The 25,253-nt window shown below is 40.5% G+C and overlaps 1 protein-coding gene across 1 annotated transcript; it reads left to right on the top strand.

Moving 5' to 3' along the window:
* The first annotated feature begins 5,346 nt into the window (after positions 1 to 5,346).
* LOC143626910 (mitochondrial Rho GTPase 1-like) lies at positions 5,347 to 11,662 on the top strand. Its single transcript, XM_077096842.1, has 14 exons — positions 5,347 to 5,588; positions 6,985 to 7,117; positions 7,296 to 7,445; positions 7,568 to 7,744; positions 8,067 to 8,318; positions 8,436 to 8,504; positions 9,212 to 9,267; positions 9,366 to 9,447; positions 9,521 to 9,732; positions 10,084 to 10,153; positions 10,473 to 10,585; positions 10,652 to 10,802; positions 11,075 to 11,261; positions 11,402 to 11,662. Exons 1-14 carry the CDS (start codon positions 5,398 to 5,400, stop codon positions 11,473 to 11,475), a joined length of 1,917 nt encoding a protein of 638 aa, XP_076952957.1. The 5' UTR covers positions 5,347 to 5,397; the 3' UTR covers positions 11,476 to 11,662.
* Positions 11,663 to 25,253: the final 13,591 nt, after the last annotated feature.

Below are 25,253 nucleotides of genomic sequence, written 5' to 3'. Positions count from 1 at the left end.
TTTCGGAAATCAAGAATCTCCTCTAAAGTGTCAAAATTCATCCGTTTAGATAATTGGACCCAATCATGTATATAATAGATCACACCCACTTAGGCCATGTGTAGTGGGCGTGGGCTCGGGCGAGAATTGGGCATGAAGGGGCTAGAACACCCCCCCCCCCCCCGACGATAATTGGGCGAAAAGGGGCGGGTTGTATTTGTCGCCTGATGATTTAGAAAATAATAATATTATATTTAAATGACCGTTGACAACGGTCAAATGTAAAAAATAATAATAATTAATTTAAACAATATATATATATATATAGGGGACGGATCTTGCGAGAAGTGATATTATAGCGAGAAGTGCAAGAAGTAGATCTTAACCATTGATTATGTTTAATCAAGGGTACACAATAGAAGTGGCAAAGTGGTAATTACAAGGACAGAAAATTAATATGTTTTCACTGGAAAGGGTATGTGTGTCTTTTGGGTTTAGGATAATTAAATCAGATCTCCATCCATTCTGCCGTTCCCCCTTTTTTATGCTTTAATAATAAATTAACAAAGGATAGCATGCCAAAATCATCTTGCTATGAATTCTTATTCACAAAATCTTCAATTTGTAATAGTTTGTATCACGCGCTAGGTTACAAGGTAGGGTTTGGTCGACACTATCAACTGTCATTCGTGTATTGCAAAATTGGGGATTTCGACTTTTATGAATCAAGGTATCTCAACTTTTCTATGTTGTTTTAACCTATATCTCACATCATCTTAGATAAAATAGTTACATTCATTCATTATTATTCATTGTGTTTATTTATGGAGGGACGATTGTTTGAACAAAAATAGGGTTTATATATATATGAAATCGATTTTAGAGCTTCTTTTGTATGTGGTTTGTTTATTGTGTATGCTTATTTAGATAATGTGTAGATTTTTTTTGTGTAGGCTTGTTACTTGTGTAGGGGTGTATGCAGTTATAATATGTGTAGGGTTAACTGGCTTGTTGTGTAAGTATTTTGTTATAGTGCAGGGGCGATTGTGGTTGTTGTGTATGCAGGCTGTCTACTGTGTAGGTTTACTAATTATTGTGTATGTGGTTTGTTTATTGTGTATTCTTATTTAGGCAATGTCTATATTATTTTTTGTGTAGGCTTGTTGCATGTGTAGGGGTGTGGGCAATTTGTGTTCTGTGTAGGGTTAATGAGCATGTTCTGTAACTCTGTAAGTAACTTGTTACCCTGTAGGGGCGACTATGGTATTGTGTATGCATGTTGTTTGTTGTGTAGGTTCACTAGGCTACTTGTGTACGTGTTTTGTTTGTTGTGTATGCTCATTTAGGCAATGGGTAGATTGTTTATTGTGTAGGCTTTTTGCTTGTGTAGGGTGTATGTAGTTTGTTTTCTGTTTAGAGTTAATGGGTCGATTAGAAAGTAATTTGTTATTGTGTAGGGGCCAATGATTGTTGTGTATACATGTTGTTAATTGTGTATATTTACTAAGATTTTTGTGTATCTGGGTTGTTAATTGTTTATGCTTATTTTGGTCATATGTAGATTGTTTTCTGTGAAGGTTAGTTGTATTATGTTAGGTTCAAAACTTTTAGTATGATCTATGTAGACTTATTTGAAGGTTTTTGTTTGGTTTTGGAGTAAATATTATGTTGCTATATAGTTATGAAATAGTGAATTGTTGTGTATGTATTTTGTTCACTGTAGAGGGTTTTATTTAATATATTAGTGATACGTCACTAACTGGTAATACCCCTAAATTTACATATTTGTTAAGTAGTTTATTTCATTCGCTACATAACCGATTGAAAATATATTGTGTAATTTTGTGAAGAGGGACTATTTTGTGAGTTACTAAGGACTATTGATCATTTGAAAGGCTGATGCATTGTGTTTGTTAACACCAAAATGGTTAAAATTAAAATGTGGAACACAAGATAATGATGCAGAGTCTAGAAAGATAAATTTGGATTGTGTAGGAATATTATGCTCTATGTAGGTTTATGTTTCGTCAGAGTTTATGTTTTTTTAAGAAGGTTGTTTGATGTTTGATATTGAAAAAATAAATAGAAAGCTAGTTTTGGATTATTATTAATTTGTTTTTAATTTTGTTTTTTTAAACAGGCCAAGAGATATTTGGCTTTTAAAGACTTCACAATCTCAAGAGAGTTTTGGTTGATAAAAAACAATATTAAGCACACACCAAATGGTGATGTGACTAGAATGACATTAAAAAACATGTGGCGTTTACCAAAATCTGTGGCCATGATTCTGTTATAAAAAATAAATACAAAGAAATCACATATTAGGGGGGCTCTAAGTTCGGATTGAAGGTTTGGTTGATCAAGGAATAGTAGGATAAATGGCGTACTTTATTTTATGGTTTTTACCTGATTTTAACCATTCTGTTTGTTTAAGAAATCTTGTGTATATAGAATCAATAGTTTGTTGTGTAGGGAGTAATTATTAATTTTTTATGAATTACTTATATTTTTTATGGTATCTTATTGTTGACTGTTATGCATGTGACTATTTATTATGTAGGTACAATAGTTTGTTGTGTAGCGATTAATTATGATAGTGTGTATGGATTATTTATTGATCCACCAGTTTAGGTATATAGAAGAAAAGGAAACATGTTTTCATCTTACATGATGTATATAGGTTTGTTATAGATTTTCATTAATGGGTGCAAACAGAAGAAATGAAATTGATTTTTTACGATCAAATATATTGGTTGAATAGAAATAAAGTAAATAATAGAATCAAATAATTTGGGTTTAAATGAATTAAAAAAAAGAAGGTTGGTTAGAATTCGATGCAGCCTACCATTCAAAAGAAAAAGAAAGTTATTCAAAAGAGAATCAGATGCAATCTATTCATACTTTGGAAAAATATAAGTGACAAATAATAGTGCTAAAAGTTAGAATGTAACTTACCCCAAATTATAGTTAGTTACTAACAATATAAACAATCACTTTTTACTAAGATGCCCTTAAAATAAAATAATTCAAAAAGAAAAAAATAAATTGTGATTGGTTATATTTATTTCTCGCATTTCTCGCTCTAAAAATACTTCTGAAATGATCCAATACCTATATATATATAAATTCTTACAACCCGAATTCTTACATTTTATACACAATTCATATCCAAATTCTTATAAAAAATTAGCAAAATGAATCCTAGAAACAACCCGAACCAACTGAACTACCAATTCCCTGCTTTTGGTCAAACGTATGGTTCGCAACCGAGCCAACCGAACCAACCGAACTTACAATGGAACCCGATGAACCGAAACCAACCGAGCTATCCGTTTCAATTTTCCGACCCGAACCTAAACATGTACGCCAACTATCTCAGCCCGCAAAACACAATGCCGATGTTCGGGTCTACACCACCGGAGTCGGAGCCGGTGATGGTGCCGGAGACGCAAACGCACGGGCCTCCAGTTCAAGCAAAAAGGCGACCCGTAAACACAAAAAGAAATAGCCGAGGGAGCCGATGGCGCAACGTGATCCATACAAGCATTGGAGCGAGGAGGAGGAGGTGGCCCTCGCAAGGGCTTGGATCGTCATTTCGGAAGATCCCAACGTCGGTAAGTTTTTTAATATTAAGTATTTATTAAAAATGTATTTAGTGTTTACTAAAATGTATACTAATTGTGACAAATAATTTTAATTTGTAGCTAACTTTCAAGTCACCGGGGAGTTTTAGAAGAAAGTCTTTGAAGCTTGGCTTACGATAACCAATAAACCCGAAGACTACCGGGGAAAAGAAGCGGTTTGCCCACTGGAAGGGGCTTAACGCCGATTGTCAAAATTTGCCGGGATAATTAACCGGTTGCAGGGGTCCGGCTGGCGTAGCGGGCATAACGACGTCGACATTATAACTCAAGCCTTGAGTGACTTTCGAGCTCAGGGCCAAACTTTTGAGCGGCCTGGGAAACCGTTCAAGTATTTGAATTGTTGGGAAAAACTACGCGGCTGCGCGAAATGGAACGGGACACTAACCGTTCCGGTCGCCCGACGAACGGCTCATCTCGGCCTTCAAAAAGGTCGAAGACATCATCGTCGACAAATCCGAGCACACCAAACACACCCTCCGATGCTCGTAGCTTCTTCCTGGACGACACGATTAATTTAGCCGATGATGTTAATATAGCCGACGAAGAAGAAGTAGAGGAGTTGCCTCGACCACGCGGGAGATCGAGAAAAAATAAGGGGGGAAGGTTCGTCGTCAACACGATTCAATACGTCGCCCGATGAAATAAACGAGTTGGTTGGTCGTTTGGAAACAAATGCCACGAAAATAGGAAACGACCTTTGAGCATCCAACAAACAACAAGAAAAGCTGAACCAGACGTTGGAATTACGTCAAATGAAAGAAGACTACGAATCCCTCAAAGCGGAGGGGTTTCACGAGGAAACAGCTATTGCTTCAACGACGACGTGAAAAAATGCACGAATATTACGGATATTAGTATGTTTTTTAGTTATGTTTTTAATTTTTTTTTCTTTAGTTATGTTTTTTTTATATTTTTAGTTATGTATTTTGTTTAGTTATGTTTTTTTTGTATTTCTTTTTAATTTTAATGCATTTTTATTTAATTATTTAAATAAATTTGATTTTTATTTGTTTAGTTTAATTATAAAAAAATAATAAAAAAAGACACTGTGGGCCCAACTTGTAGCCCCTACACCATTACACACCAAAATCAAATTCACACATTTGCTGACTGGGTGCCACGTGTCACAATTCGCCCCCATTTATAGCCCCTCAACTACGCATAACCTTAGAGATACTGTTTTGAAGATAATCTCATCATAAGGTGTTCGAGATGTTTCTTTAAATGTTCCATAAAGCACACATTGTAGATTATCAAAAATCACCCTCTTGTTGACAACGCCTGTTTAGTCGAGATGCGATCAAGTAGTAGCCATCAAATAAAACAATTTATTTTCAAAAAAACCCCTTTAAACATATACGTGAAGCCCAAAATTAGTAGATTAAGATTTCAACCAAAATATTATAAAATACCTAATCTTTGTTATGTAACTTTTATGTAATTTGTAACATGTTTTCTATTTCTTTTTGTTTTTTTAAAAAAACAAAAACGTATTTGACATACTTAGAAGAGAAGCCAACAAAAAAATGTTGGACCTAACTTTTCTTTCAAGAAAAAATATTTGAAAAATCAAATCCTATTATATACAAGTAATATTTATTATTATTATTATTTAAGGAAATGACAGACATAAATATATACTCCATATATAGAATAAAATAAAATCTTGGTTGAACCCTCATCAATCAAATTTAAAACCAAAACCAAAACCAAAACCCTTTGTTTGTTTACAACTCCTATTAGGGGTTTTTGTTTTGTTAATTAATCAATATCAATGGCGAAATCGACAACAGGTGTTCGAATCGTAGTTGCCGGTGACCGTGGTACCGGCAAGTCCAGCTTGATAATAACGGCGGCAACTGAGTCTTTTCCGACCAAGCTTCCTCCGGTGTTGCCACCTACCCGCCTGCCCGAGGATATCTACCCTGACCGTGTTCCCGTTACCATCATTGATACATCTTCCAGGTATTATTATTATTATTCTGCTCTCTTTCTTTCATAACATGATTTTTTCTTTTTTCTTTCACGCTACTGTAATTAGTTTTAATACACTAATATTGTTTTTCTCTAATAATTTTTTAACAGTTAGTTTTTAAAATATCTAAAAACGTAGTCTTATGTTTTTTCTTGTCCGGTATAAATTTTATTAAATAATATATGTTTTTAATATAAAATAATTAATATTAATCATTACGATTTGTATCGACGCTTGTCAACTTTCTATTGGTTCATATTTTTAAATTAAATATATAATCTTTATTTTTAAATAAAGAAATTATTTTTTATATTTCTAGTCGATTGTAATAAAAAACTATATTTATTTAATAAAAAATAGTGAAGATTGGGTTGCTAAGGCTAAGTGGAGTGGAGGGGCTACAAAATGGGGTGACTTGCACTGTATGGCGCCCAATCATCAAATAGTGCGTTTTTGTTTTCAGGGGTGTAATGGTGTTGTAGGCCTCCCCAACCCACCCACACACACATAATAAAATAATAATAGACAAAACATAAATCCGGAGACAAATATTCATCGCCCCCCACTTGTCGCCCCACCTATCGACTGGGAGTTGGGGTGTTTTCTCCAATTATCGCCCCAATTTGGGCAAATTGTCGCCCCATTACGGGGAGCCTAATGAGTGTGGAAAGTTTGGTTGGGTTGGGTAGGTGGAAGAGAGAGAAATTATTTTAATTTAAGATTGGGTTGGGTTGGTTTGTGAATGAGATAGTCTAAGATTTATGATTGTATCGTATTTTTAAAAGTTTATCATTGTGTAAAATTACCTTTTTGCCCTCATATGATATCTATATGAATGAGAAGGGCAGTTTTTTTTATTTTCTCATATGATATCTATATGAATGAGAAGGGCAGGTTTTTTTTTATTTTAAGAGTTTTACAACCTTTTGTTCATATGGTTTAATGCATTTACTTTAAATAATTTTGAAGGGTTAAAATGGTCTTTTAGTCACTAGCCCTACATACCATTCACTACATTCTATGTTTAATGACATATGTTTTATTAATTTTATTTATTAATCCGTATTTAATGACATAAATTTTATTATTTTTTTAATAATCTGTACTACACAGGTTGGATTAAAAGCAACGCCAGTTATCCTGTCATGTAACGGGGCATTCGTGCTAATATGGTATATATTAGGTTGAATTAATGGTATATAAGTAATTTTTACCCTTAGAGAATAAGATGATTAGGTCACCAAAGCACTAGAAACTGAGTAACAGAAAGCACTCCCTAGTTAGAGATTGTTTTACAATAAGAAGAATATATCTATTTGATGTAAAAAAATTGGGAAGTTTGAAACATGAAACTGAATGTGTTGGTGATGAATATATTAATTTCAGTTTGGAGGAAAGAGGCAAGCTTGAAGATGAACTAAAAAGAGCTGATGCAGTAGTTCTTACATATGCGTGTGATCAGCCTTCAACACTTGATCGGTTGAGTACGTTTTGGCTTCCTGAACTTAGAAGATTAGAGGTATACTTTCTATTTGGTTTATTCTTGATGGTTTCATCTATGCAATGAATGAGCCATATATTTGATAATAAGAACTACAAGCATACGTTACCCTCCTTTCATTGATCAATAACCATTTATAAACCAAGAATTATGATTATGCTATTATTGAATCTGAGATGTATATACACATGTGCAGGTGAAAGTTCCTGTTATAGTGGCTGGTTGTAAGATGGATTCAAGGGACGAACAACATGCAATTAGTTTGGAGCAGGTGATGTCACCGATAATGCAACAGTTTCGTGAGATTGAAACTTGTATTGAATCTTCAGCATTCAAAAATATTCAGGTAATGTTCTGTTTCTTGAAATTTCTAAGCTTTTATTTGCAGTATAAAGAAATCTCCACACTCATTATAATATTTTCTATTACTGAAATTTTGAATTTTGATGTTTTTGAAATATACTTCAGATCCCAGAGGTTTTTTACTACGCCCAGAAGGCAGTAATTCATCCAACAGCCCCACTATTTGACCAGGAGACACAAATGTTAAAACCACGATGTGTGAGGGCTTTAAAGAGGATATTTATTCTCTCTGATCACGATAGAGATGGTACCCTAAGTGATGCAGAGTTGAATGATTTCCAGGTTTCATTTCTCGGTCTTACTTAAATTTAACCACTTGTACTTTTCATGGGTGGGTCAGACAGTTTGGTCCACGGTCAAAGTGGATAATTTTGGTGAGCTTCTAACTCAATATTTTGAAAAATAATGATGAATTAGGAGGATTTATGCATTTAAATACAATTTGGGTGAGCTTCTAACCAGTTATCTTTTAAGTTTTTTTTTTTTTTTAAATTTACTTGTTTGACCCATTAGAGATAAATGCATTTGGAGTGTATATTGTTTCTTATACATTGGAAATTTGTAGAACGTGAATTAAAGAGTTTAATTTTATGATTTTGAATAGGTCAAATGCTTTAGTGCACCATTGCATCCCTCAGAAATAGTGGAAGTAAAAAGAGTAGTGCAAGAAAAACTGCCTGAAGGTGTCAATGACAGCGGTCTAACATTATCCGGCTTTCTTTTTCTTCATTCATTATTTATTGAAAAGGGGCGTTTAGAGACGACATGGACTGTTCTAAGGAAATTTGGTTACAATAATGACATTAGACTTGCCGGCGATCAGCTTTTGCCTCCAATTAAAAAGACTCCAGATCAGGTAATTATTATTGTATTTTTTGTGGTCTGATATTGGTATAGAAGATGATGGTAACTGATTTAATGTCAAGTGAATCGATATTAATCCGGGATATTATTGTTTTTTGTATGCTTGTAGACTGTTGAGTTGACAAGTGAAGCTGTGGAATTTCTCAGAGGGCTTTTTACCTTGTTTGACTTTGATGGTGTATGTTTGACTTATTTCTTTTTCTTTCTAGATTTAAGTTCTCAAATATAGATTTAATTGCTTATTCTAGTTGTGTGCATGGGCCTGTTATGGGCTCAAATCGAACCAAAAACTGATAGTTGGTTTTTGGGTTTTCATAGTGGGTTAATTTCTATTTTCTAGTTTTGTCATTTGGGCTTGGAATTTTGGTTTGAGAAAATGGTCCAAAATAATAAATTCGGGCCCAATTTTTTTTTTTGCTAACAAATAATTAATTGATTAGTACACATTTGGGCCTAAAAGTAATTTGGGTGCACCATCTATAAGCTTCTTGTAAATTGAAACGCTCAACAATAAAATCAACAATAAAATTAGAATCGATAAATTAAATAAAATTAAATAAAAAAAACCTATTTTTTCGAGTTAGGTTCCGTTTTTTCGGTTTTAGGTATATGCAAATCCAAAACCGAACTGGAAATTCGGTTTTTGAAAAAACACAAAACCAACCGTTGGGTTTTGTTAGGTTTGGTTGTTTCAGTTAAGTTATGTCGGTTATTTTGTTTTGTTGCACATCCCAAGCTTATTCTGTTTCATGGCAATTTTGTTGAGCTTTTAGAAGTTGAATCTATGGTTTCACCGAATTGGCATTTCTAAATTTTCAAACCTTCTTTGTTCAAATATTTTAATTTTTAATTAATTGAAATTCTCTCCGCTCGTCTTTTGGTCAGGATGATGCTCTCAATGCACTTGAGCTTGATGACCTTTTCTCTACTGCACCAGAAAAGTACTGCAACTTTTCCCATAATTATTATAGCTATTATTTTCTTTTTCCTCCTTTTATGTGTATTAATTTCATTTAAAATTTGCTATTTTACATTACAGTCCTTGGAATGAAGCTCCATATGCAAATGCTGCAGAAAAAAACGCATTAGGAGGATTATCACTCAATGGATTTTTGTCGGAGGTATGTATATATGAATGCAGTTATAAATATTTATGTATTTATACGTATTTTTAATTTTTTTTGTGGGGTGCAGTGGGCTTTAATGACAGTGTTAGATCCAGTTCTTGCTGTTGAGAACCTGATATACATTGGATATGCTGGTGATCTTGCTTCTGCTGTAAGAGTTACTCAGCAAAGACGTATTGACCGAAAGAAGCGAACCTCTGACCGAAATGTCTTCCAGTGCTTTGTTTTTGGACCAAAAGAGGCCGGAAAATCCTCATTTTTGCATTCTTTTGTTAGAAGGTCTTTCATCTAAACTAGATAAGTTTTTTAAGAGATGGCAAAATGGGCGGGGTCGGGTTGGTCAATACTGGTAGTTTTTTTACATGTCAATGTGGTGGGTGCCGTTGACCCAAGACACTTTTTTTTATTTTACATTCTTTGATTAGTGTTGGTTATACTTATATCTTAAATGACTATGCAATTTATTATTTCATGATTTATAACTAATTTAATAAATTACATATTCACACACACACACACACATATATTTCTAAAATAAAATCTTTTTCACTTATTGAATATTATATTAAAAAGGTTATTTTCTGCCTACTAGTTTTCATGATGTTCTCTTTTTAATTGTTTGAACTGCAGGCCATTTTCTGAAGTATACACGCCAACGACAGAGGATCGATATGCAGTTAATATTGTTGATCAGTCTGATGTAAGTACATTTATTGTAAGCATCATGTTATACAACTCAAATCTTTGATGATTACATGCTTCTTTTGCTTCATATCGTTTTATGCAGAAACTTAGTTTGCTTTTTTGAAAATATTATTATTTTAGTCATATTGAAACTAATGATTTACAATAATTTCAATATTTTGTAAAAAGTGTTTTCTGGTTAACCCAATCCTCCAGCGTTCAGCCCGTTTACAAAAACGACACATTATTTTGACTGTTGACCCGTTACCTAACCCGCCAGTTTTGCCACCTCTACATATTTTTGTTAATTTGTATTTTTATTCGACTTCTTACAGGGAACACAAAAAACTTTGATTTTAAGAGAGATACCTGAAGACGCAGTTAAAAACTTGGTGAGTCATCAAGATGCTTTGGCAGCATGTGACGTAGCGGTTGTTATTCATGACAGGTATGTTTGATCATCTGGATTTTGTTCTATTAGAAATATCAAAACATTTTCATGGTCAATTTGTAGCTGGATGGAGCCTTTATGGATACGAGCAAAAAAGTTACTTGTTGAAGTTGCGAGGCATGGGGAAACCACGGGTTATGAGGTTCCTTGCGTTATTGTCGCAGCTAAAGACGACCTCGAATCTAGTACAACCGCAATACAAGATTCAACAAGGGTATACAACTACACATCATTATTAGTAATAAACATGAATAATTAATATTATTCTATAAAGTAGTAACTTGGTGCAACTTTCAACCTGTTTGGCCCGTTAACCTTTAAGGGGGTGGCTGTCTAGGGGTGTAAAGGACCTACTAGAGATCGAGCTCAGCTCGCCTCGTTTCGAGCTTTGTTTCTAAAGCACGAGCTCATCCATGATTTCACAATTTCATATACATTTCAAGTTAACAAATTAAATAATATATGAAATAATGTTCGTTTTCTTAGGTGAGCCAAGATATGGGATTGGAGGCTCCTATACCGATAAGCACAAGGTTGGGAGAGTTCAATTACGTTTTTAGGAAAATTGTGAAAGCTGCATCTCACCCGCATTTGAGTATTCCTGAAACTGAAGCTGCAAAAACTCGGAAACATTATCAAAGGCTTCTTAATCGTTCCCTAACGGCCGTTTCAGGTATTATGTCTTGTGTTATAAAAGCATTCCATTTATCAATTTTATCAACAAGAACAAAATGACCACAATGCTCTTAAAACGATGATACAATTATAACGACCTAGGTTGTAAATGTTTATGCGTGTTTTTTATGACTGCAGTGGGAGCTGCGGTTGCAGTTGTTGGGTTAGCTGCTTATCGAGTTTATGCTGCAAGGAAGAATGCTTCATCTTAAAACATCAGAGTCGCGCTAGATACCACAAACTGAATTTGGATCCTAGTCGTGTTTTTCTTTTGTTCATGTACAGAAACATGTTGCTAGCTTTGAGACGGTCCTAAATCTTTTGCTTCTAAATGATTGTTAAAACTGTCTATAACTCCACATCATTAAAGTTCAAACACACTTGACCACAAGGTTTGTGTCAATATTCACCTTCGAAAGAAAAAATCAAAGTTAGTGTATTAGTATATTATTGCATTACCCAAAGACAATGGACAATAAAAACAAAATGTTATAAGATTATAGCTAGTGAAGAGGTATGCACCCGCCTTAACATCGAGCGGGGCGGGTCAACCCACAAGATATAGACAAGAGGCTTGAAATCAGGATGTCATGAAGACACAAAGCCAAAACCTATGCGCATGGCGCATATCACATATGCTCACGCGTATCACATATGCTCACGCGTATCACATATGCTCACGCATCATATATGCTCACGCATATCACATCTGCGCGTGGCGCATCTGCGTGTGGCGCATATCACATATGCTCACGCATATCACATCTGCGCGTGGCGCATCTGCGTGTGGCGCATATCACATATGCTCACGCATCATATATGCTCACGCATATCACATCTGCGCGTGGCGCGTCTGCGCGTGGCGCATATCACATATGCTCACGCATATTACATATGCTTGCGCATATCACATCTGCGCATGAAACATCTGCGCGTGAGAATAAAGAGAAGACCTCGCGCATCCCTAGGATAGGCGCATATCACACATGCACATAATCAACCACGTCCTTATCCAAATCAGGATAAGGACAACCATGATTGTGCTCATCAGACAACCTTCCAGAAGGTATCCTTTAAGGAATAAAGAATATGCTGATGTTGACAGCTGCCAATGAAAGGTAGACAACTCAGCAAAACCCATGTGCTACCACGTGATTGCACATGGGTCAGGTGAAATACCTTGGTCAGAGAATAATCAATGAAAAAGCACCAGGTGTCCTAAGGACACGTGGCGCGAAGCAATAGGAGGAGGCCAAAAAGGCCCTAATTGGGTCTGAGCCCAATCATTGGAAACCCTAACACTATAAATACCACACCACCTCCACAGTGGGAGGTAAGCAAGAAAATACACTCTAAATCCTTACTCACTTTCAGATTATTATTATCTTCTCCTACAATATCTTATTCTCACACCGGAGGGTTACCCCAAAGAGGACCCCTCTGTCCCTTTCTGAGGGGTAAGTTCACGGTGCTGCTCGTTTTGTAGGTGGAAGAATTCATACTCCGGAAAACCATCGGTGATATAGCATACTCATACCCGAGGAAAGTTGATCGTCTACTAGTAAGTCGATCCACGTTTCTTCATTGGCGCTATCACCTGTTACAACGGCAACAAAACCACTATCTCATCAGTTCTCTCTGAAAATCTTCACCATGGTTTCCGGTGTTCGAAACAGCGATCAAGTTCTGGAGGATAATGAGCTTGAGGATGTTAATGAGGGACAGCAGTTTCTGAGGGCGCCGCGTGATACTGCGCGCACCACCAGTAACTATCCCTTCATCACAACACCTCATAGCCAGACTGAAACTCCTCCAGACGATCTCACGTTCCAAAATATGACTGGTGCAAAACAAAAAGGACCAATGGGTCCGGAAGTTGAAACCAATGACCCTAAAGAATGGCTCATAAACGAACAACGGCGTTTAATGGACAATTACAATGAGCTGGTCAAACACAAAAAGTTAGCTGACTTAACACAAAGGCTCGCATTTGACAAACAAACCATTCAGGGAACAACAAAAAGGGGGCGCGCGCCGGAAGATGGTCACTCTGTTCACACCGAACACGCTGATGTTAGTGATGAGGAAGAGGTGCACAGCATGAGGAAGACGCGAGATACTCATGCAAGAGGTTCACAGCTCCGCGCGCACATGAACATAGCGCCTGGAGCCAAAGCCGATCTGGATCTATACACACCGTACAACCCACAAGCGAGAGGGCAAGTGGACGTAACCACACCATATAGGCCAGCCATCTTGGTGAAGCATTCAAAATTCACTGAGCGCATCGCGAAGGCTCCCATTCAACACAAAACCAAGATGCCAAGTGGTCTAGGCAAGTACGATGGTAAAACAGATCCAGATGATTTCTTACAAGGTTTTTACAACACTGGAAACCTAGAAAGCTGGACGATGCCAACATGGTGTCACATGTTTGCTCGCTGCCTCACGGGCGCAGCGCGTGTCTGGTTCGAAAGCTTGCCGACTGGACAAATCGATGGGTTCGAAGAGCTATTGGAGAAGTTCCAGGCTCACTTTGTACAGCAGCGTAGACACACGCGCGACCTCGATGATATCATGCACTGCGTGCGCAGGAATGATGAAACCATTGAAGATTACATAACTCGTTTCAATCAGGAACCTCTTGCAATTGGAGGTATCACTGAACAACTCTTGCGCGTGGCCTTTATACAAGGTGCGCGCAGTGATCTACTCCGCAGAGCTCTTGTGAGCAGAGATGGCATGCCAACCACTTGGGCTAAGCTTATGGAAGCATCGCGAGTCTTCACACGAAATGAAAAACAAATTGCCCAAGACAGAGCAAGAGATAGAGGGCATCAAACAGAAGCACCACGCAACAATGAAAGGAGGGGCAAACAAAACTCTGTATGGTCTAGGTTGCAACAAACCAGTTATTCTCCCGCAGAAAAGCAAGCGCAACCAAGTTCACCCCAGCCCCAAAAAGACATTCGTAATCGCGGAGAAGGTGACAAGAGGGAAGGCGGCAGAGAGCCTAACAGACCTCTACCAAGAATATGGACTCCCCTCACCAAAACGCCTTCGCAAGTGTTAAGCACAGAGAATGTCCAGTTTAAAAGCCCCAAGCCATTACTCCATAAGGGACCACCAAACAGTGGCAAGTATTGTGAGTTTCACAAGTCCACAGGGCACAACACCGATGCATGCCACCATTTGAAGGATGCGATTGAAAGAGATGTGAAATCAGGCAAGTTGGCTCACCTGGTGAAAAACCCAAGACCAGAGAATGAACAACCAGATGGAGCCTCAGCCAGTAAAAAATTCAAAAGAATCTGTGTAGCTGAAGGAGGAAGGCAAGGGCAAAGATCGAGGAAGAGAAGCGCGCAAGTCCAAGGGGATTGGCGCGAGCAACAAGTAATCTTCCCGAGAATCAGAGGAGGCCCGTCTATCAGCAGTCCTCTAGTCATTACTACACACATCGCTCATTATGAGGTGTCAAAAGTCCTGGTGGACACCGGCAGTGAATCAGACATCATGTATGAGCAATGTTTCAGGAAGTTGGATCCAGCAGACCAAGCAAGGCTCGAAATTGTGAATGCACCAATCTCGGGTGTCTCAAATGAAATTATTCACCCCCTAGGTCAGATACAATTCGAACTAACTATGGGGGATGAGAAACACAAGCGAGCTGAAATTGTCAACTTCTTGGTCTTGCCCACCACTTCATGCCATAATATGATCTTGGGTAGAGGAACGATTGCCCAATTCAACGCCATACCGTCACCAGCGCACGGCGCGTTGGGGTTCCCAACACCAACAGGTGTAACATTTGTATACCGAGATCATTTGTGCGCAGTAACAAGTATACCGCGAGAAGGGAGAATGAAGCTTCCAATGGCAAACAACGCGCCAGAGGAATGGATTCTCAACCCAAAATTCCCAGAACAAACAATCACAATTGGAGCTACGATATCAGATGACACAAGGGTGAGAATGAAAAGATTGCTCACAACGTATATATCGGTCTTCGCGTGGCAACATTCTGATATGACTGGGGTTCCGCGAGACCTAGCGCAGCATTCTCTCAACACATTCAAGTCTGTAGAGCCAATTGCTCAAAAGAAAAGAGTCATGGGGGATGAGAAGGCAAGGGCCATGAATGAGCAAGTAGAAGATCTACTGCGCGCAAATATCATCCGCCCAATACGATACCAAACATGGGTAGCCAATCCTGTGATGGTAAAGAAGAGCAATGGGTCATGGAGAATGTGCATTGATTTCAAGGACCTCAACAAAGCGTGTCCAAAAGATTGTTACCCCCTCCCAAACATTGACGCGAAGGTAGACTCTGTGGCGCCATTCAAGCTCAAATGTTTCCTGGATGCCTATAAGGGCTATCACCAAATTCAAATGGCTACAAGATGAGGACAAGACTGCCTTCAGAACTGACAAGGGTGTTTTCTATTACACAAAAATGCCCTTTGGTTTGAAGAATGCAGGAGCCACTTACCAAAGACTCATGGATGCGGTTTTCAACGAGCAAATTGGAAGAAACTTAGAAGTCTACGTGGATGATTTGGTGATTAAAAGCAGGGAGGAAAAACAAATGCTCAAAGACATCGAAGAAACCCTTTGGCGCCTAAAGGAAGTAAACATGAAGCTCAACCCGAGCAAATGCACATTCGGCGTCGAAGAAGGGAAATTTCTCGGTGTAATGGTCACCAAGGATGGTTTCAAGGTGAACCCAGAGAAGGTGGAGGCTATCCTTGACATGCCCTCACCATCCACCATGAAAGAAGTTCAAAAGTTGAATGGTAGATTGGTATCAATTAACAGGTTCCTAGCGAACCATGCAAGCAAATCTACCCCATTCGTTAACACATTGAGAAATTGCTTAAAGAAAAGCCAATTCAAGTGGACGCCTGAGGCCGAGCAAGCTTTCAGTGAGATAAAAGAATGTCTGATAAATCTGCCTGCGCTCACAGCTCCACTACCTGGCGAAACTCTAACGTTGTACCTGTCAGCAGGAGAGCGCGCCATTGGCGCAGTGTTGTTGGTGGATCGCAAGGGAATCCAAACACCAATCTATTATGTAAGTCGGGTGCTGACAGATCCTGAGACGCGCTACACCATCATAGAAAAGTTAGTTTTACCACTAACACATGCGTCGCGCAAGCTTCATAGATATTTCAATGGTCATCCCATTGAAGTCCTGACTGATTACAACATCCAGCAAGTCTTGCGACGTCCCGCGCTCTCAGGAAGGCTGACAAAATGGGCGCTGGAGTTAGGGGAGCACACGATCACCTACAAACCTCGTCCAGCAATCAAGGGACAAGTTTTAGCTGATTTCATTGCAGAAATCCCTGAAGGAAAAGTCGAAGAGGCTCAGCGTGAAGTAGACCCTCTGCAAGCCAATAATGAAGAAAATGTTTGGAGATTATTCACTGATGGAGCTTCAAACAACGAAGGGTCCGGCGCATGCCTCAAACTGGTGGATCCAGAAAATCACGAGTATACTTACGCAATCAGGTTGGATTTCAAGAGCACCAACAATGAAGCTGAGTATGAAGCCCTGCTGGCTGGTCTGCGCATCGCGCACAAGTTCGGAGTTAAAAAGCTAGAGGCTCATGTCGATTCATACTTGGTAGCAGCACATGTCAATGGCCTTTATGATGCCAAGGAGAACACTATGCCTCTGTATTTAGAGCAGGCGAAGAAACTCACCGAGCAATTTGACTTCTTCAGAATCATACATATTCCGCGCAGTGAAAACAAGTCTGCCGACGCGCTGAGCAAGATGGCATCAACCAGCTTCGATCACTTTGGCAAAGATGTCAGGGTGGAAGTAATGAGCAACCCGTCGGTGGGAGCGAAGTCTGTCCTTGTAATTCATACAACACCTTCATCATGGATAACTCCATTAATGGAATTCTTGAAGGAGGGAAAGGTACCGGACGATCGCGCACAGGCGAGGAAGATAAGACACAAGTCGCAGAACTACGAACTGCTTGATGGTACGTTATATCGACGCTCTTATCTCGGGCCGCTCATGAAATGCCTGGATGCCGAGGAAGCAAGCTATGTGATCAGAGAGATACACGAAGGAATCTGTGGAATACATGCTGGCCCGCGCATGGTGGTTGCCAAGGCAATGAACGCAGGTTACTATTGGCCAGGCATGTACTTGGACGCGTTAAAAGAGATCCAAAAATGCAAAGCGTGTCAGAGCTATGCGCCAAACACCATGCGGCCAAAGAACAACTTGATTCCGGTGACCTCCGCATGGCCTTTTCACAAATGGGCAATCGATATTGTGGGTCCCTTACCACAAGCGCAAGGGCGAGTAAAGTTTTTGGTAGTGGCAGTAGACTATTTCACAAAATGGGTTGAAGCCAAGCCACTAGCAAAAATCACAGCCGAGGCAATGAAGCAATTTATTTGGAGCCACATCATATGCCGTTTTGGCCTGCCAATGGAAATTGTGAGCGACAATGGCAAACAATTCACTGACAGGAAGATATCCAGTTGGCTCAAGGAATTGCGCATCAACCAAGTCTTCACTTCAGTATACCACCCTCAGGGGAATGGCCAAGTGGAGCGCGCGAACCAAAGCTTGCTGAATGGGCTGAAGAAAAGGTTGGAGGGAGAATCCCATGCATGGGTCGAGGAGCTACCTAATGTCCTGTGGGCGCACAGGACATTAAGCAAAACCAGCAATGGCGAGTCCCCGTTCAGCCTAACCTATGGAACGGAGGCCATGATTCCAGCAGAGATTGGATGCCCATCCTATAGGGTGCTCATGATGAGTAAAAAAGACAACGAGCAAGAAAGGAGGTTGGATCTCAACTTACTTGAAGGGCGCAGAGAGGCGGCTATCATCAGTGAAGCCAAATACAAGAAAAAACTAGAAAAATATTACAATCAGCGCGTGAAAGAATGCCACTTCAAGAAGAATGATTTTGTCCTTCGGAACAATGAAGCTAGTCGCGCGATACCCCCGGGAAAGATGTCCCCCAACTGGGAGGGACCTTATCAAGTCTCGGAAGAATTGGGAAAAGGCGCATACGCTTTAAAAGATTTAAATGGAAAGAAGATCCCGCGCACATGGAACGCAGCGCAGCTTAGAAAATGTTTCATGTAAAAATTGTCAAGTTTGTAATCAAGGCTTTTTAAGCCATTATGAATAATGATACGCGCTATTTTCTCTTAATGTGTGTTCTATTACCTTTTGCATACATGTTTCACACTTCCCTTTATTAATTTTGAGCAATATGACAACATTGTATTGACATCAAAACTAAAAATAAAAAGAAGTAAAACATACATGCGCGAGCTTCAAGCTCAAACGCGTTAACGAGTTTTAACTCTAAAACGTCAGGGCCTTAGCCCAATAATATGAGCCTTAGCTCAGGGCCTTAGCCCAATAATACGAGCCTTAGCTCAAATTACTCACAACATCCATCCTACATGCTGCGCAGCTCGACCATAAAAATACCTAAGCACAGCTAAGGCAAAGCACATGCCAAAACATAGTTGTTAAGGTCTCAGGTCGAGGTCGCGCATGGGATTGTAATGGATATCAGAGTAACACATACTGACACGTAAAGGCTAAAAAACTCATTCATAATTCCCTATAATAAATGCGCGATAATGTCGCGCAAAAGAGGAGTAATGAAATGCCAAGGCACGTGTCAGCATATTCAGAATATTGCAAAATAACTTGAAATGTGACAATTGTCAAGGATTAAATAAAATAATTTCCTTACAGCCTTGTCCAAGTTTCAATGTGTAAGCATATCTTATATTCAACAAGCATAAACATGCAATATAAAGAGATGAATTGGGAATGCGCAAGATGCGAATAAGGGAAAAACAAAATTTCATTCCAAAACATAGAAGTTTACAAATTTACAAAATGATGAGATAAAAACTACAAACAAAAAAAAAACATGAAGGGCTTTTCAAGTCTCTATATCAACATCGGCCTCTTCATCGTCCTCATCATTAGCTCCTCCCTCAGCATCTGGCGCAGCCCGCTCCTCGTCATCTCCAAACTTACCATAATCAAGCTGTTCGTCTTGAATGGAGTCATCTTCTATCACGATTGTGTCAGGAGTAGGTCCTTTGGCCATGCCAGAGCCGCTAGCAGAGGCAGCATTGCCCGCGCCATCATCGCTGCCACCAGTCCCTTCACACTCGTCAAGTAATTTCTATAGCGCGCCGAGATCGGGCTGGTCAGCAAGCGCGGCTATCTGCAAGTCACAAGGAAAAGTATGAGTACAAAAAATTAGGAAAATAAGTCAAGATAAACTCATTAAGGTTAAAATACCTGCTCAAGGATGGGAATGGGAGTATTCATATACTTCTCCCCCACCTCGGCCATGTCAGCGCAGACAACGTCGAGCTGATAAGGGTAGTCGGATGGATTCTTCTTCACATGCCATATTCATAGCCATCCTTAAACCCTTAAGCTCGACCCACCAAGCGCGACGCAGCATTGCAATCCATCACAAGGGTCTGAAACTCGTCTGAGTATTTCATCGCATAAGCGCAACAAGTCATACCCTGTGAAACTAGCCATTGGCGATCCTGCGCGAGGGAAGAAACAGACGTCTCAAGAGCAGGAATCTGAGAGTTTAACAACTCAACAGTTTCCTTGGTCTGTTTTAGCTCTTCTCTGTCGGACGCTGCTGCCGCCAAGGCCTCATTCCTTTCCGCTCGCGCAGCATCGAGCTCTTCTCGTCCAGACGCTGCTGCCGCCAAGGCTTCGTCCTTTTCTGCTCGCGCAGCTTCGAGCTCTTTCTTCAGGCACGCAACCTCACTCTCTAATAAAGATTTGTCAGTGATAGCCTGCACAAGAGTTTGATCACGCGCCTCTGCCTCCAACTCCAAGTCACGCGCTCGGCGCGCGTAACTGGCCGCATCCGCTTCTGCCGCCTGCAGCTTCTCCCGCGCAGCCTGCAGCTCATGCCCGCGCTTCACAAAGGCAGTGTTGGCACTTGCTCGGTTCTCGCTAAGTTCTGCTTGGAGTTTCTCAGCTCTCTCTCGAGCGTCAGAAAGATTCCAAGCAGAAATCTTAGCCTCTTGCTTGGCCTCCACAAGGGCATCACGCACTTTTATATAATCATTGCGAAGCTCTTGGGAGGCAGCAAAGAACGCAGACCCAGCAAAAAGGTGGTCGTTGAGCAAGTCCACGCGAGCGCGGTCCTCCTGAAACCTCCTTTCAGCCGGAGGCACAGAGTGAGCCCAGAAGTCTTCACACACGCCTATGGATTGAAATGAGCTATCCTCAGTAATATTCCATCTCGGGCGGTATATGTGATCGGCTTCCTGCAAACACAAAGCAACGCAAAAGAAACGTTTTAGTTATCTAGACACTAATTTGGAAGTCCGCACAGCGGAGAAAAAACAAACTTATACCTGCGGAGAGCCTGCAGAAAAGTCAGCGCCAGCCCCACGAGAAGAAGGCTGCGCCACGAAATCTCGTGGCGCTACAGGGCTTGCGCGGCCACCATCGGAATCTTCAAAATTGACCTCCTCATCATCCTCTGTAACAGGTCTTTTCTCCTGCGACTTGGAAAAATCAAAAACAGTCTCGCGAGGAGGGCTGCGCGCAGGAGGAGGTGAGGGAGGCCTTGACGCCGCTAGATCAGCGCGTAAAATAGTCTCCTGCTCCTTAGTAATCCCAATGAGAGGAGATTCAGTGCTTGTCGGAGCAGGAGCAGAACTAATGGCGCCGGCGCCAGCAGTGCCGCCAGCAGCTTGTGTGCCAGCTATAATTCTTATGAAAAACCAACAATGAGAAATGATTCATGACTTGATCTAAAGGAAAAAATCAGAAAATCAAAGCGCAATAAATACCTTGGCACACCGCCGTCCGCGAATTGAGCATCGCCATGAAGTCCATTTTCCCCCTCTTCAAGGGTAAAACAGGGGACTTCAAAGCAACCTTCGGCGCAGCCTCGGTACCTTGCTGCGCCTGAGGTTGAGCCACCAAAGTCGCCGGCTCTACAAACATTTGAGTGAGCAAAGCTTCATTAATAACTCTATCGGAATCACGCTCATAAAACCACAAAATATAAACAAAGTATACCTGTTGGAGAAGATGAAACAGCAGGCGCAGCGCCGCTTTCCTTGTCCGCCGCGTGAAGAGATGAGGTGGCAGCACCATACCTCGTGTGGACAGGAGGATTGCCCACACCTCGAGGCAAAGAAGACGAGGAAAACTTGGAGGTAAATCCCTTGGTTTTCTCAAGTCCCTTCGCTTGGGTAGGAGGATCCTGGGCAACAGGGGCATCATTTTTCTTCTGTTTTTTACTGGCCCCTGCGCCAGTTTTGCCCTTAGCTTTGCGCTTGAGTTGTGGCGCCTCAGCTTCTTCCTCCACCTCTTCTTCCGCAAGCTCCAGCTCATAGTTCTCGAGCGCATCTACAATACGTGCAACAGAAATGTTAACCAAATTTGGTATTCTAAAGGCATAAGCATAAGTACAAAGGCTTACCAGGCGCATCGCTGTCAAAGCAAAATCCAAATCAACAGGGATGAACATATCATCGAAGCGATCGGGGAAAGCAACTTCCCCAGCGCCCAGCGCGACAGAGCCACCCTCCATATGCTCATCATAGGCGGCGTGGACGTATTCCTTGCTTACTGCATAATACAAGACAAATGATATCAGCAAAACGAATTATATTCGCGCAGAAATAATGCAATGAGCTAATAACTCACCTAAGCCATCAACTTGAATGACAGGCTCAGTCGCGCTGTCGGTCCACCTCTTGCTCATACCAACCCCCACCAGCGCCTCCTCGCAAATATTCTTGGCGGGGGATGGTTCAGCAGTCAACTTGTTAACCCATGTGCCAGTTGGGTTTTTAAGAACATTCTCATCCGCGGGCGCAGAAGTGATCGCGCGCATGGTCATGCGGATGGGAATCACACCAGCCTTAATATAAAAATTTTTTTCAGACCAGTCATGAAGGCTTTTGAAGGAAACAGTGCAGCACTTAACCTTCTGACTGCGCGGTATGAATGAGAACCAAGAATCTTGGATTTTTGGCTTGTAAAAATATTGAAAGCGCCGAGGAGTGGGCTCCTCGCGCTGAGCTTTGCACATGAACTCAAAATGAGTCATGCGCACTAGTCCACAAGGATGGACTTGGGATATGTGAATCCCATAAAATGGAAGCAGCGCACCCATAAACCTTGTCATCGGGAGACGAAGGTTACAGTGAGTGAAAAAGTGGGAGTATAAAGAGATATAGCCGGAGGGCGGATCTGCCGCCGTTTGCCCGGCCGCCGGGAGCAGACAGCTGTACTCAGGGAGAAAACCCTGAGAGGCGATGAGATTGTCGAAATCAGACTGTTTCAGTTTGCTGGGAATCTCATCCCATCTCTTCACTGTTTTGCTCTTCCCCACCTCCTCCGACGAGGCCTCGGCAGCCCGTTTACCCTTGCCGGTCTTCTTCAAAGTGGACATAACCAATGATTTTACACGGCCTTTGCTGGGGGAAATTGTGGTGTCTGGGTTATCAGACATACAAAGGTGAATCAAACAGCGGTTACTTTAAGCACAGAAATCTGGAAGCAAAAGACAAAGGCTCTTAATCGGAATAAAAATTGAAGGAGAAAGAGCTCTGAAATAACAATGAAGATGAAGAAAAACCACTCAGAAGGCTTGCTTTAATAGGCCCAGGAGAGAGAAAGAAACAGGTACTGATCAGAGTTCACGCGCCCCCACTCGCAGGTGCAGGCCAACATGAGCGCGACACGTGTTCCTGACACTATATGAGGAGACATGACAGGCCACTGTAGCACCTCGAGCACACGAAAAGTCTGACACATAACGTCTCCATCTCTGACGCATGTCAGCACCAACCAACCACGTACATGGACGATTCATTTCAACCAAAAGGATAGAATTTCGCGCAACGCACATATGAGAAAAAAAAAAAGAGAAAAGACAAACCCTATTTAAAGAGCAAACTATTAAGTCTAATATCTGTCTTACCTCGCTCGCGCGAGACAAGACACACATTAGATTGGGGGGGGCTTGAAGAGGTATGCACCCGCCTTAACATCGAGCGGGGCGGGTCAACCCACAAGATATAGACAAGAGGCTTGAAATCAGGATGTCATGAAGACACAAAGCCAAAACCTATGCGCATGGCGCATATCACATATGCTCACGCATCACATATGCTCACGCGTATCACATATGCTCACGCATCATATATGCTCACGCATATCACATCTGCGCGTGGCGCATCTGCGTGTGGCGCATATCACATATGCTCACGCATCATATATGCTCACGCATATCACATCTGCGCGTGGCGCATCTGCGCGTGGCGCATATCACATATGCTCACGCATATTACATATGCTTGCGCATATCACATCTGCGCATGAAACATCTGCGCGTGAGAATAAAGAGAAGACCTCGCGCATCCCCAGGATAGGCGCATATCACACATGCACATAATCAACCACGTCCTTATCCAAATCAGGATAAGGACAACCATGATTGTGCTCATCAGAAAACCTTCCAGAAGGTATCCTTTAAGGAATAAAGAATATGCTGATGTTGACAGCTGCCAATGAAAGGTAGACAACTCAGCAAAACCCATGTGCTACCACGTGATTGCACATGGGTCAGGTGAAATACCTTGGTTAGAGAATAATCAATGAAAAAGCACCAGGTGTCCTAAGGACACGTGGCGCGAAGCAATAGGAGGAGGCCAAAAAGGCCCTAATTGGGTCTGAGCCCAATCATTGGAAACCCTAACACTATAAATACCACACCACCTCCACAGTGGGAGGTAAGCAAGAAAATACACTCTAAATCCTTACTCACTTTCAGATTATTATTATCTTCTCCTACAATATCTTATTCTCACACCGGACGGTTACCCCAAAGAGGACCCCTCTGTCCCTTTCTGAGGGGTAAGTTCACGGTGCTGCTCGTTTTGTAGGTGGAAGAATTCATACTCCGGAAAACCATCGGTGATATAGCATACTCATACCCGAGGAAAGTTGATCGTCTACTAGTAAGTCGATCCACGTTTCTTCAGCTAGTAAACAGACATGCATATTTTGGTAATCGGTCCAATTAAGTATCATCTAACACTATACATGTTTCATACCGTAAATTATTTAAAACGGTTTCCATACCCGAACATCCATCCCATTGTTGTACAAAATTTTTGGCTTTCGGGTTTGCCCATTGGAGTTCCCTATTTGCATTGAAGCCTCGCCTCGACTAGCAAATATAAACCCAGGTATAGAATGTATATTGTACAAAGTTTAAACCAAGAATCACATCATTCAAACTTTAGCAATCAAGTTATTGTTTTTCAATAAAGTAATTTTTTTTCCTTTTATTTATAAATAACTATTAAGTTTTGAAATTGTTAAGTTGTTATGAAGTTTCCTGTTATTGTTTAAATTGAACGATCATTATATAAATATTAAAAACCAATTTATTATCAGTTTCATGAATCCACTATTTATGAAATCCCATTCTTCTCAGCCACACATTATGTTTCCATCTCTTCTCCTCAGCCACACATGTATACTCTCTCTCTCATTGCATCTCTATCATTTATCTTCTTCATCTTAATCTTAATACTCTCTCTCTCTCATTTCCTCCATGAATGCAATCACACGGTCATAACCCTTGTTATATACAATTATCAATCTTGATTATTATTTGATAAATTTTTTTTATACAGATACATTATTATGATATCTCAAATTAAACTTGAATTTTTTTTTAAAAGAAAACAAGTTCCATACCTATGGTTCTTTTCCATATGACCACTTAAGTTTAGTGTTAGTGTTTATAAAACCTCGTAAGTTATTGTTTATAGCATGGTTTAAGGAGGGTGGGATACGAATACACTCATTAGGAACAAGATTAAAATTGAGGGAGATTTGTAGTTAGAAACACGTTTGAGTAGGGGTGTCAATTTTATCGAAACCCGACCAGAATTAACCCGAACCCGATTA

This window comes from Bidens hawaiensis, unplaced genomic scaffold, assembly GCF_021521415.1.
Source record: "Bidens hawaiensis isolate Kalapana, Puna unplaced genomic scaffold, B.hawaiensis_p1.1 tig00004539_1, whole genome shotgun sequence".
Lineage (NCBI taxonomy): Eukaryota > Viridiplantae > Streptophyta > Magnoliopsida > Asterales > Asteraceae > Bidens > Bidens hawaiensis.
The sequence above is the reverse complement of the archived record's forward strand: the minus strand, read 5'-3'. Positions and strand labels throughout refer to the sequence as shown.

What these genes read in the sequence shown, in the direction of transcription:
- LOC143626910 (XM_077096842.1), top strand. Translation starts at nt 5,398, where the DNA reads ATGGCGAAATCGACAACAGGTGTTCGAATCGTAGTTGCCGGTGACCGT. An exon ending in CCTTGTTTGACTTTGATGGT is followed by an intron (nt 8,505 to 9,211) that starts GTATGTTTGACT and finishes TCTTTTGGTCAG; the next exon opens with GATGATGCTCTCAATGCACT. An exon ending in TTGCATTCTTTTGTTAGAAG is followed by an intron (nt 9,733 to 10,083) that starts GTCTTTCATCTA and finishes TTTGAACTGCAG; the next exon opens with GCCATTTTCTGAAGTATACA.